The sequence below is a fragment of the Canis lupus genome, chromosome 11 (genome assembly GCF_003254725.2).
Source record: "Canis lupus dingo isolate Sandy chromosome 11, ASM325472v2, whole genome shotgun sequence".
Lineage (NCBI taxonomy): Eukaryota > Metazoa > Chordata > Mammalia > Carnivora > Canidae > Canis > Canis lupus.
Window position 1 is genome coordinate 52,789,148 of NC_064253.1, and position 14,113 is coordinate 52,803,260.

At 50.2% G+C, this 14,113-nt stretch overlaps 1 protein-coding gene across 8 annotated transcripts in view; it reads right to left on the bottom strand.

Moving 5' to 3' along the window:
• Positions 1–14,113, bottom strand: part of PAX5 (paired box 5) — a 195,609-nt gene that overhangs the window by 129,595 nt on the left and 51,901 nt on the right. For all 8 annotated transcript variants that reach the window (XM_025432587.3, XM_025432589.3, XM_025432592.3 and 5 more), the window contains exon 6: positions 791–966. In XM_025432587.3, coding sequence (XP_025288372.1) covers positions 791–966 — 176 coding nt within the window. The remainder of the gene's footprint in view (positions 1–790; positions 967–14,113) is intronic.

Genomic DNA, 14,113 nt, shown 5'->3' on the forward strand with positions numbered 1-14,113 from the left:
CTCTGACTTGCCCACCAGATGGGAGCACTCTGCGGGCAGGAACCACAGGTGAGCTGCCTGTGCCTCCCAGGTAACCAGCCCAGACTGGGCATCAGAAAATAGCCTCCTGAGCTGAATCTGGTCCTTTAGGGACCGTATCCAAGGACTCAGGAGCCTCTCCCTGGGCAGAGCCTTCCTGGTCCCACAGCCAAGGCAGTGACTGCTTCCCTGTCAGGGTTAGCAAGAGGACATCCTCCTACTTCTTTCCCTCTCTTGCAAATGACCCAGCTGGAAGTTTGTCCAGTGCGACACTTCTTCATTTCCAGACTCTTGGATTCAGTCTCTAAAAGCATGCCAGGGTGACCCGACAAGTGAACTGACAATGGGGTACACACTAGCACCATCGTCATGTGGTTTTCCATCTCCACCCTGACTGACAGGATAATGACCCAAGACCACCTCGAGTGGCCCAGGAGATCATCACACCACCCCTGTGCAAAGAGCCTGGGGAAAGGACACCATTCAGCAACAGCAGAGCAGCCAGACATGTCATGTCGCTGCCCCCACCCCCCACCCCCCAGGCTGGCCGGAGGGACGGAGGCACCAAGGCAAGAAGTTGCCAGAAACCTCAGACAAGTCCTCCTGACCCCGTGGGATGCTGCAACTGTCCAAGTCTAGCCGAGAACAACGAGAAGCCCATCTCTGAGTAGAACCTGGCGTCCTCACCCACACCCCGCCAAACGCTTTTGGGAGGGCAACCCAAGCCTGCGTCTGGCTGGAGGTATGGCAGGTAGTGAGTGGTGGGACATACCTGCTCGGGCTTGATGGGCTCTGTGGTGGTGAAGATGTCCGAGTAGTGCTGCCTCTCAAACACGCGGTCCAGCACCTCCAGCTGCTGCTGCGTGAACAGGTCTCCCCGCATCTGCTTCCGGAGGAAATCTCTGCCTGGCAGGGAGTGACCGTTTGGCACTGGAGATTCCTGAATACCTTTGATGAGCAGGAGACAGGAAGGGGGAGTGCAGGTTACAGAGCTGCTGCAGAAAGGCATGCCAGACAGTGAGACTAGGAAGAGGGGCTGCGAAACCCCCGAGCCCAGCTCCTTCCTGGACAGGAGAAGAAACAGAGCCAGCCTCCCAGGGCACATGTCAGGCACCATGCCAAGCCCTTTTTACATACATCACCTCATCTGAAATTCAGTCACCCACGGTAGAAAACATTTCCCCATTTTGCTGATGTGAACATTGAGGCCTGAGAGATCAAGTAATTTGCCTGAGGATTGGAGCTCAGGTTGACTGGGACTCACTTCTAAAGATTTATTTATTTGAGAGAGAGAGTAAGGGGAGGCAAAAGGAAAGGGAGAAGCAGACTCCCTGCTCAGCGCAGGGCCTGATGCAGGGCTGAATCCCAGGACCCCAAGATCATGACCCGGGCTGACATCAAGAGTTGGATGCTCAACCGATGGAGCCACCCAGGTGCCCCTGGAGTGGCAGCCTCAATGACCAGGTGCCACTGCCTCTTCTGCACTGAAGCTCCCCCACCCCTTTGAAGGTACAGAGCTGATGGCCTCACCCAGGACATTTGCCACCACATCACGTGACCAGTCAGTAAAGCTCCATGCCAGGACGGCTGTAGGGAAACAGCCTTCATACAATTCTGGTGGAAGCCCACTGGTCACACACCCGTGATAGACAATTTGACACAATCCATCAAAATCACAATGCATATTTCCTTTGATAAAGCAGTTGCACTTCTAGAAATGTATTTTACTACTACACTCACACATATGGAAGTGATGTATGTACAAGGTTCTAGTAGCAAAAGACTGGAAACAACGCCAGAATTTATTTGTAGGTGCTGGCTCCATAAGTTATGGTGTGCTCGCACGGTGGACTACTGGGCGGCTGCATAAAGGAATGAGGACTCCCACTGTGAACCGAGGTGGAAAGATCTTCGGGATACACTGTCATGTGAAAAATAAACCAGGTACAGCACAGCATGTATAACATATAACTGTGTAAAAAAAACAAAAGGAAGAAAATAAGACTTTATGTGCATTTTGTATATATATCTCCAAAGGAACTCTGGAAGGCACCATGAGAAACATCGAGAGCACTTATCCCTCCTTTCCCAGAGGCAGGAACTGAGGGGGGAGAGGTGAAGGGAGGGGCACTCCTCATCACGTGCTTTTTGTTTGCTTTGGTTTTACTGCAGAATTTTAAATGTACTGTCTACTCAAAAACATGCATTACCAAGAAAGTACAGGATTAAATTTTCTATGTATTCTGTATTGCTAGCTCTTCACACTGTAACAGGCTCTGGTGATGATGCTTACATTTTAAAGAAAATATTATGAGTTACCCATAAAAAAAGAAAATGGGATGAAATATCTTTTTGTGAGCTGTGAGCTTGAACCATTCAAAATGAAAGACAGCAAGGAGGGTAAAAAGTTTCCAGCAAGGAAATGGCCTGAAAGGCCCTCATCCCCCAGGGCCCCCTAGGACCCAGCTGCTCATGCAGGTCTGACCACAGACACTGCTGGAACCCAGGCCCAGAGGCAAGGCCTCTGCCTTTGCATGGGGAAGCCCCAGGGGAGACCAGCATGCATCAAATCTCTTGATGGCAGGTGCCTTCACACAGGCCTTGCCCGATTCTCTGCTACATCCCACCTGCCAGCACATGCTGGCTACACCTCATCCATCATGTCATGTGAGGAAGGAGACCACACCAAGAGCCGGAAGCAGTGAGATGCTGTGCCAGAGATGCTGCCAAAAGCGGGTGTTTCCCCAACTGTCCTATCTGGGGGAAAGTGCAATGCAGGGTCTAACATTTCAGCAAAGACACCAGCTGTGGGTGTTCACATGCATAATGGCCTTCCAGAGCCCAACATGGAGGCTGACAGCTCAGAGCACCCCAGTATCTCTATGGGAAGGGCCTTCATAGGCAGCTCATAAAGCAACTTGAGCAAACAGATCCCACCTCCCTTTTGACCCAAGAGGACACCACAGGCTAGGCTACAGCCTGAATGACCAGATAACCCAACATGTGGGCCATTATGGAAGCTGGTCTCTCTGGCCAATGTCTCCCAGGCTAGAATTTGGGCCCCTCTTCTGGCCACTTGTGACACAAGTCTTCCACAAGAAGACATCATCCTCAGAGTCCCCTTTTCCATCATGGTCTATCCCCATGGAGACCATTCCTACAAGGACATTGAGAGCAGCAGAATGTGGGAGCTCACAGCCCTGTCTATGCTCCCCTCACTGGTTGGCATCTGCCAAATGGCCCTATTATCAAAGGTATACACACACACACACACACACACACACACAGGAGGATGCTCATCTTGTTCCTCCTCAGCTATTGCTCTGGCCTGTCATCTTGGCTCCAGTCCCTCCTGCTGAAGTATGACCTTGCCCTGGGTCCCCAATGTTCCCATCAAGTTTCTCCACCACACCTCACTTATACTTCCCAGCCACATCCTGCCAGCCAGGCCCCAAACTCCTAAGGAAGGATCCTATCAGCTGGTCCCTGATGACAAAGGGACCACCAAGGCCTCACTCTGCCTTCAGTTGGGTAATGGCCACTCTTTCCCTCCCACTCGGCCTGCTCCATCAGATATGCTGGCCAGGCGGTCCTCCCACAGATGTCCTCAGGCTCATTCCTTCTCCCATGGGTTTCACAGGCTGGGCTCTTTGACAGCTCAGAATTCTAGAAGGGCAGAGCTCCACCTCTACTAAGGAAGCTAAGGTTGGCTCCACTAAGGGCTCTCCTGAGGGTAAAGTCACCATCTGGTCACTGAGTATGGCCCAGCACAGAGTAAAGGCTCAGCATACGTGGCCAACTCATGTGTATGCACCGGGGGTCCCTGGAAGCCTAGCTCCCTAGCAGACACAGGCAGCCCTGCAGGGACCCGAGCCATGTTCTAGGAAGAAGACTTGCTGCATCCTGCTCCGGCTTTCTGAAAGTCAACCACAGCACCCACGGGCCAAGTCTGTGAGAGGGTCCAGGCTGTCTTGGTGACCTGGACACTCGTAGTGGAGGACAGAGAGCTGGGAAGAACCACCTCTCCAGGAGTGTGCCCTGACCTATTATCCCTCCTACTCCTCCTTGCCCCTCCAGCACCCCCACTTGCTTTCTCTACCGGGGTGGGAGGTGAGGTAAGCCTACCTCGTCACTTTGCGCAGATGCCTGACATTGCTCATTTCCTTAGGAGGCTGGGACACTTCTACACATATAATCACCCATTTAACAAATATTGATGAAGTGTTTACTTTGCACCAGGGGATGTTTTTTTTTTTTAATTTTTTTTTAAATTTATTTATGATAGGCACACAGTGAGAGAGAGAGAGGCAGAGACACAGGCAGAGGGAGAAGCAGGCTCCATGCACCGGGAGCCTGACGTGGGATTCGATCCCGGATCTCCAGGATCGCGCCCTGGGCCAAAGGCAGGCGCTAAACCGCTGCGCCACCCAGGGATCCTGCACCAGGGGATGTTTAGAAAAAAAAAACAAAAAAGGATACAGCAATGACTACGACAGGCCCCTCTCTCCAAACTAGAAAGGGCAATACTCACACAGACATATGGCTACAAACTGTGATTGTGGCCAAGTTGAAAAAGTGTCTAGAAACATATGCAAAGGACTCTGGATGATGGAGAAGGGGTGTAACCACACGGGGAGGAGTCAAGGAAGTCTTCCAAGGAGAAGTCATGCTTGAAAAGTAGAGACAAGGGGTCAGGAGGACACAGAGGATGGGGGTGGAGAGGGCATGCCAGGCAGAGGAGGCTGCCCACAAAGGCTTAGACATGAGAAGGTGATGAAAGACATGGTGAGGGCAAGAGACCCCAGGGGGCTGTGGAGAGGCTGTGGGGAGATGGCCAGGCAGCCCCAGAACCCATGGAAAGCCATGGGGAGGATCTGAGTCCCGCTAGGGTAGCAGTGCGGGGGGCCCCAGGAGGGGCTGGGAAACAGTCACTCTCCACCCTGAACTGCTAGTTCCTTTACATCAGGCTGTGTTTTCGAAGCCCCGCACCCAAGCCTCATCCTTTGGAAAGACTAAGGGATTTCAGCAACATGAAATCCACACTGTGGGCATCTGAATGCAATGCATGGGGTCAGGCTGTCACCCACAGGCCAGCCGCCGTGCTGCTAGGGAAGGTGAATCATTCCCCGTTGCCGTGTGCACTGCTGCCAGGACAGACAGCCTGTGAGCATGCAGGCCTCCTCCTCCAGGATGCCTTCCTTTCTGCTCTGGCTGCTTCATCTCCTACTCCCCGGGCTCTCACCGCTTTCTCCTTTTTCTTAGAGTCAAACCCACTGGGCCCTTCACTCTGACACTGCACTATTAGCTACCTCAGGAGGAAGCCACCATTAATCCATCTCGGTCTCCTCCACGGGGAGTATTTGTGGAATAAATGAACAAGTCAGTAATACCTGTGACAACCACCTTCATTCTGCAGGTCTGGTCTGCAAAGATGGAGCATCCCTCCATCTGACCTCATTCATTCAATCATTCATTCTTCTCTTAACCAACCTCAGTGAGCACATGCTACTGCTGGCCTATGGCGATGGGCAAGAGCTGGCCTGGCCCTGCCCTCATGCACTTCTGTTCAGTGGAGGAGGCAACTGTTAATTGAAAAATAATCAGACCAGAAAAGGCACACATGCCAACCAAGATAAATACTCTGACAAAAAGATGCATAATTCTTAGGCCAGGGACACAGATGACCTACCTCTGGGTGCCACACCTAGTGGGTATATAGCGAGTATGAGCCAAACCAACCAAGTATATGCTCAGAGACAGCTGAATCCCCAAAAACCATCCCTGGCACAAGGGCAGGTCTGAACCTCTAAGTCTCCAGTGGAAGTCGTAGCCTTTCTCATCTGTGCTGCAAAGATGCTGTCTGACTTCACTGGGGAATGTGGTCTTGGAGACAAGCTACAGAAACACTCGGATCCATTTCATTCCAGGGAGAAAAATCTGGACTCACAATGTGAATAGTATGCTTAAATATATGGACAGACATGGGCAAAAGTACAAAGGTATACAAGGGGCATGGTATCTTTAAATCTTTTTTTCTACTCCAAATCAAATAATATGTAATAGACCCAGTGCTGGGCTTAGTCAACCATGGCTCGTAGAATTAACATTCTGGAAGCTAGCTTCAGGGGAGCAAGGGGCAGGAAGCCCCGTCTCAGGGAGCAAAGAAATGCTGGCTTTAAATTTCAGGTTAAACCAATGTTATTCACAACCCGGCTTTGAAGCTAAAAGCTTTACACAATCGGGTCTGGTCACGCAAAGGGGGAGGAAGCAAAATAGCCTCAGATTCCCATCTGTCAAGAGAAAGCTGTCTCTTGTGTGTCTTAAAAGATCATAAACCCATTGCGTTTTCTTCAGAGCACAGCAGATTCAGGGGGTTTGCATTTTTCTTGAAGGGTTCTGGTTTGTTTCTTTAAAAATCATCATGTACTTTATGTCTGCAGATGCTCGCTGGGAGGAAAAAAAATAAAAACAAACAGGAATCTCCATAATCCCTTCTGTTATGATGACCTTTGGGATGTAACACTGCAACCCTAGCCAAAGGCCCGGGAGTCCCAGGAAAGGAGGCTGGAGCCCCTGGGTCTGTCTTCAGCTTTTTCCAGGTGCCATTTCTCTACAGAACCCAGCCAATGCTAGAGCCCTTATGGAACTTTCCATCCTCCCAGGTGCTCCTCTACATGGCAGGGCAGCGGCAGGACCCAGTGGGAAAAGGGTTGAGAGCCAGTAGACCTGGGTTCTAGCCCCAGTTCTGCCCTTACTTGCTGTGTGAGCCCTCTCTGGGCGTCAGAGGCCCTATCAACCAACCTAAGGAGGCTGAGTCCGTCATTTCTAATCATTTTCTCCTCCAAAATCCACCTAGATTTTGTCTATGAAATAGTATTACATGAACGTTAATTTATTTTCCCATTTTGGTTGTTTTGTGCAGTCTTTGTAGGGCACCCCCCAAACACACTGCAATATCTGTTCCACCCCTAAACAACTGCCTGAGCCTACATAGGGGATCCCATTCTCTTTGCCAATACTTGGTTTAGGAACAGACATGTGGGTAGCCGCAGGCTGTTAAGGGCTTCTGGGAGGAAGTCAGAGAGGAAGAAATCTTTCTTCTTCACTAGGATATATTTCCCCTTAATCTTTTTGACTTTGTGAGAATAAGTCCCAGATTCCATTCCTGCTTTGTGCACTACAGTGCCCCCCACCCTTTCCCGAGGGTCTGAGGTCTTCTCCTGATCTGGCCTGCAGGGTTCCACGGTCGTGACACCCAGCCAGTTTGCCACCTCTTACCCCAGCACTCTGGCAGCCACCCATGCTCCCAGGCCTGCCTCCCTCAGTGCAGACGGAGCAGAGCCAGGTCTTGGTAGGTCAGGCTCAGGGAGGTTGAGTAACTGAGGTCACTCAGCTGGGATTTATGCCTAGGCCTCATACCTACAGTGTTCTTTCCACTCCCCTTTACCCTTCAAGTCAGCCACTAAAACTAACATGCTCCCGTTTCCTCATCTGTAAACTAGGATAGTGGTCTGCAGGACGGTCTCTGGGGCTCTTGTAAGGGTTAATGAGATAATCCCCATAACATGCTTAGCACAGTGCCTGGCACAAAGTTAGTGTCCAAACTATGTGAACAGCTCTCACCATCACTTTCACTATGAAAACCCTTCCAAGTGGGCAGCCTGGGTGGCTCAGCGGTTTAGCGCCACCTTCAGTCGGGGCATGATCCTGGAGACCAGGGATCGAGTCCCGCGTCGGGCTCCCTGCATGGAGCCTGCTTCTCTCTCTGCCTGTGTCTCTGCCTCTCTCTCTCTCTGTGTCTCTCATGAATAAATAAATAAAATCTTTTTAAAAAAATTAAAAATTAAAAAAAAAAGAAAACCCTTCCAAGGCTTCCTCAAGATAAAGCCCAAGCCTTCCCGGCCGCCATGATATGTCCCTGCAGTCAGACTCACCCCCCAGTCACCCCATGACACCATCCCAGCGGCCTACTTACTCCTCCTTCCTCATCCCTCTGCTGGCTCACCTTCACCCCTGCCCATCAAGACTCAACCTAAAAACCACCTCCTCTCTGAAGCAGCCTCTAAGTCCAAAGGCTGAAAGAACTGCCCTTTCTTCTGGGTCTCCTCAGCAAGCTGCGTGGGCCACCACAATGGGCTGGATTTTACTCCTCACAACTCATCCTGTGAGGTCAGCCCCCCTCCCCCCATTTTACAGCTGAGGAACCTGGCAAAGATAAGAAGTAACTTGTTCAAGGCCACAGCAAACACCTGCACGCCTCCTAACATGTCTTAGAGCAAAGCTAGGCCCTGTGGTGGATGTGGCACAGCCACCAGGGAAGCCTGGGCACCCTAAATGTGGGCAGGTCCAGGGTCAAATCCTCACTCTGTCTCTTAAAAGCTATGATATTTGAGAAACTTCTTTAATCTCTTTAATCCTTGATTTTGTCATCTGTAAAATAGGACAATCAGGAGACCCGGGCTTGACAAAAGAACAGAAGGGGAATACAGGTTAAATATTTGGCATAGTACCTGGCACATAGCAAGTGCTCGAAAAACATTAGCCGTTTCTAGGATTGTTCTTTCCTTCCTTCCCTGGGAACAGTATGAGCCCTCCGAGGGCAGAGCCCACGTCAGACTCACCTCAAGCAAAGGAGATGCTAATCAAGGTTTGTTGACTGAATACGTAACCTAGATAAGACTTGAGGGCTGCAGGCCCAAATGGTTTGGGGGAACTTGGCAGCAGGATGGGTCTCTGGCATCAGCAGAGAACTCAGGAGAAAACCTTCGGGGTGACCTCCATGACATCAGTGATCCCGGAGGAGGAAAGAGCGAAACGACCAAGGCCTTCTGTTCTACCTACTTCTAAGAAGGACTGGAGGCAGTCCATAAAAGTTTAAATGAGAGCATAATCAACTGCTAAAATTCAGTTGAGCTCTAAGCTTCCCAGTGACACACACCGAAAGGAGAATGCAGTACATTGTCAACTGCTCAGAGTCCAACAACAGTGACGAAATGCCATTCATTCTTCTACTCTGCATGGGGATGTCCGGATGCTCAGAGTGACCCAGACATGACTAACACCAGGGAAGGGGCCCTGCAGGAGGAGCCATCCAAGCCAGACCCCAGAGACAGAGACAAGGCATGGCGATAAAGGGGAGAGGACTCGGCACAGACAAGATTCAGCCGGCAACATTTCTACTCTGAGCCATCTACTACGAGCATCTACCATGAGCCAGGCCCTGTGCCAGGCAACAGGGTGGCAGGGCCAGAAACGTCCCGTGGCAGCCCAGAACCAAAATCAATGTTCTGGGTGACTGTATAAATCCCATCTTAAACTGGGACCACGGGCTGCGAAAAATCAAAGTAGCGTGGAGGAAACGCCACAGGAACTACCATTATTCACCCATTAGTCTCACTCACTCTTTCTTCTCAGAGAAGGAACACGCAAAATTGTAAAATTGCCAAATACATTCAGGTTCGACCAGAGTGAATCTGATTGTGCCGTGTGTTACCCGATGAGTCACAGGCTGTCAGTGAGGGAGAGGCCCCAAAGGACTGAAGATTCCATGCTCCAGGATGGCAAAGGGATTTGTCCCGGGCCACAAGGCAGGGCCAAAGCAAGCTGAGCCTGGAAACGCACGAGGCCCCCCGAGGCCCACTCCAAGCCTCATGGATCCATGCATTCCTGAGCAACAGGCACCAAACCCCTGCTGGCTATCCGGCCCTGTGAGGGTCACCTGAACCTGCCCTGAGTGGAGGACGTAGAGAAGTGAATCATTCCAATGTGGTAAGTAAGGTAAGTGCTGGGAGCCTAAGAAGTGGAGGCAGGCCCAGGAGCTGGACGGTGGTGGCCAGCTCTTATACAGAGCTTAGTCTGTGCCAGACACTATTCCAAGCACCTTATCTACTTGATGCTCGTAACAGTCCAATAATGTCAGGTCCGTTACTGCCCCTCCCATTTTACAGATGAGGAACTGAGGCACAGGGAGCTAAAGTAACTTGCCCATGGTCACACAGCTAAGAGACTGAAGAGCTAGAACCCAAACCCCAGCAGTCTGACTGGAGTCTGTTCCTAACCTTATACTAAATCACCCCATTTCATCCAGGCTGGGGGCGGGGGTGATCCAAAAAGGCCACCTGGAAGAAATGAAGCCCAAGACTTAAGAATGAGTAGGAAGGAGTTAGCCAAAGAAAAGGGCAGGGAGAGGATGTAAGTGCATTCCAACTAGAGGGAACAGCACCTGCAAAGGCCCAGAGGCACAGGAAAATGCTTTGCTTGGAGAATGGCTATAATTCAGGAGGGCTGGAATGCAGGAACTGGGGAAGGGGGAGAGAGCAGAGTAGCGAGGCTCTTTCCCATCTGTCTAGCTTCTCAGCATTTCTATCCATATCCAGAGCCTAATATACGCTCTGACGTACACATAGGGTCAATACATAACGGAAGCTCTCATGGCATTGGTATGAAGAGATGGGATTTCTTTGTGATGAACTGAATCACAATGACCTCCAAGAATAGGCAATACCTTGGGCATTGCCTCGGCACAAATCTGTTCTCTCTAATCCATACTGTCCAAGTCCATTACCTTGTACAGTAGTACCTAATTACTCCACCTTACAGAGAGATATGCACGCTAATTAGGAGGGATGTTAAATCAACCACCATAGTGAAAATATTCCGGAGCAAATGAAATATTACTGGGAGCAAAAGGGTGATTTGTTTCTATGAGTCGTGCTTTTAAATGAGATCAAAGAATGCTGAAGGCATCATTTTAATTATACCTAGAAGGACTCCTTGTGCATGCACCCCCTTTTTTGGCTTTCACACACACAGCAGTCTGTCCCCCATCCTCCACGGCACAGAAATAAATAAATAAATAAGAGAGTTTAAAAATCATATTTACACTGATATCTTTGCATTACCCCCATTTGGGTTTTTAAATTACTGTCTTTATTTTTTTCCAAGGACAATATAACTAAAAAGAAGGTTCATATTTTGAAGTGTATCATTCTGATCATTGCACAAATGTTTTCAGGAGAAATCACTATATTTCTCCAAGATGGGTATGGGTTTTGTCATAGATCAAAGTGAGAGGGAGGAAAAAAAGATAAATCATCAGAGATCCAAAAATACTTTTCATTTGGAGGAGATATCAGGCCATTTCGATGGGGCTGATGGAGTCCCTGTTCTGTCTCCATTACCCGAGGCAGGCAGCCCCAGCCAGGAGCCAACTACTGAGATTATATTCCCCATAAGATGGTCCCCGATATATATATATATATATATGATCTTCAACCTCTATTGATTGACCAATTTCACAAGCAAAGACTGGTGAAATGAAGCTGAAATGAACATCATGCTTTAACTCATTGAACCTATCAGGCCTGAGTTAATCTCACTGTCCACTGTCTCTGATAGAATTCAATTGATCAATCATGTTTCGGTGATAGTACCATTTCACTGGCTTATTGCTTCTTCATTTCAGAGCTTGACCTGTTAGATATACTCGGACTGGCTCGACTCCTCTTGGATACACAGAGATCGGCCTCTGTCCGCCAATGTGTGTCATCTCCTGTCTCAGCTGAAAAGAACTCGAGAGGCTTTTGTGTCTATCTGTGGTGTGTTTTTCCATCAACGGTGGACTTAAGATGGCACGGAACCGAGCAAGCACAACCCCTAAGAGAGCTCTGCACTCTGCACAGAGGCACCATCATTCTCTTTTACGTAGCTAAGTCAACTTGGTTGGACTCTGTACTCAGTAGGGGCATCTTCTTGCATTAGACTGGCAAATGTGTGTGCCCGTACAGGGTAAGGCATAGCCAAAAATGGTAACGACAACTGCCACTCAAGTGTCTACTCACACTCGCCTTCCACGTTCATCAGTTTGTCTGATTCTTACAATGACCTAAGGGCAAGAGATGATCATTCCCATTTTATGGGTGAGGAAATGGGCTCAGAGAGGGGGAGGTGGTTTGCCCAAGTCACACAGCAGAGTTACCAGGGCAGGTGAGATTAAGAGGCCCTAGTGTCTCAGCTCCTGGGTGCCTCTGCCAACCTCCAGGCAATTCCAGAATTGCCAAGCCGTGCTGGACACACCACTATCCTCGACTACTTGGATGAAGGAAACATCCTCAAATTTTGGTTCAGAGAATTTTAGAGCTTGGGGTGGATTCTAAGACTGCCTGTGGCTTCATGTACAGCTTAGAAACTGAGGCCCAGAGGGCAGTAAACAGTTGTCTAAAGACACTCAGCGGCCCAACCAGAACTCCAATCTGGATCCCAGGTGCTCAGCTCAGGACCCTTTGCACTTTAGAGTCCGACACCTGTCTAATTTGTGCCAGGCCAATAAGCTCCTATCAACAGCGAGAACTTCATTCTCCACTGTCAACATGGCCCAATGCGTTGCGACGGTTCCTCCATGGCATTTAATTTAAATTTCTCAACGGCAAGCCAAGCGGCTGCACTTTGGGAAATCAGGAGACAGGGGCTCTGTCCGGCTGTCTGCCTGGGGGAGGTGGTTCTCGGAGCCACGAGGCTGAGCCCAGCATGTGGGTCTCTGGAGGAGGCCAGGGCAATGACAGTTTGCAAATCAGCCCTGCATCTGCTCCAAGCTGGCAGGGTCTGCAAACACACTAATGCACCTCTCCTCTGCCCGCAGGGAGCTGGGGAGAAGCAATAAATAAAGTAGGCGCCTCTGGGGGGAGCCATTGCTGAGGCCGGAGAGAGGGCTGCGATGGGGGCTTGCTGGGGTGGGAAGGGGCTCCTGGGCCTCCCCCTGCAGCACGCTGCCTTCCTTACCCACAAACCGACAGTCCACCTTCCAGTAACCCCAATATCCACCTCCCAGATCCCCTTGTGTGTTTTCCAAATAGTCGGGCCCTTGTCTGATCAGATTAATACACTTAGAATTCATGCCAGACGCAGAAGGGTTGCGGAGTGGAGGGGTTCGTGTCGTCTCAGCTGGCCACAGAGTAGAGACCCCATCAGAGGGAGAGGTGACAGAGGCCTGGGGGGCCAGATGAAGATTCCTGCCCAGGGGAGAGCTGATGATGGGAATGACTACCCAGGTTCAGAGCCAGGTTCAGGAGATGATCAGAAGGGAAAATCAGCTGGAGCTAGTGAGTCGCCAGTGGCAGGCTGCAAAACAGGCCTCTGAAGTTCCCTGTTAGATATTCTAGGCTGCCACTCCCTGATGCCCCATCTCACTGTGTGAGATCCACAGTGGATCATGGCTTAGGAGGCCCTACAGCACTGGGTACCCTGCCCTGCAACTGGGCTTTCCTGACCTCCCTTCCTCCCACTCTCCCCCACTTATTCTGCTCTAGCCACACTGGCTTCCTCACTGTCCCTCAATTATGCCAAGCACACCCTTGCCTCAGACCTCTGCATATGTTGTTCCCTCTTTCTGGACTGTTTTTTCCTAGATATCTGTTTGGTTCACTCCTCCCTCCCTTAGAGTCTCTCCTCAAATGTCCTTTCATGATTGTGACTACCTTCCGTACACCAGCATACGCCCTCCACCCCCAGCTCCACACTCTGTCCCCTTACCCAGCTTTGCTATTCTCTAGAGCACTTAGCAACATGCTGTTTATTTTCCTTATTTACTTATTCTCTTTTCCCTTATTAGAATGTCGCTCATGAGGGCAGAGGGTTTTGTCTATCTTGTTCATTGCTGCGTCTCCAGGACCCAGAGCGCATAGCAGGCACAAAATAAATACTTGTGGAATGAATGAATAAAAGTGGACGTTTCACTGAAAGTGAAAAACTAAACAAGTAGAAAGGAGACTGCCACTCCTTGATGACCTGCTGGTAAAGCCTGTCCACTCTCTCCCTGGGGGCATCCAACGCTCCCTTCCATGCCTGGCCTGGGGCTTGGAAGACAGAGCCCCCTGAGGGAATTCAAAGGTGGCTACAGGGCCTTGTCTACCATGGAGGTCACAGTGCCCAACACTGAGTCAGAAGCCACTAAATGGATGAATGATGACTTCCTGGAAGAGAGCCCCCCCCCCCCCGCAAAAAAAAAAAAAGGAAGGAAGGTCCAGCCTTGCAAGCATTTAGATAACACAGATAGCAGTGCCTTCGGCACCAGCTAGGGCTCTGCCGCTTGCCAGCTATG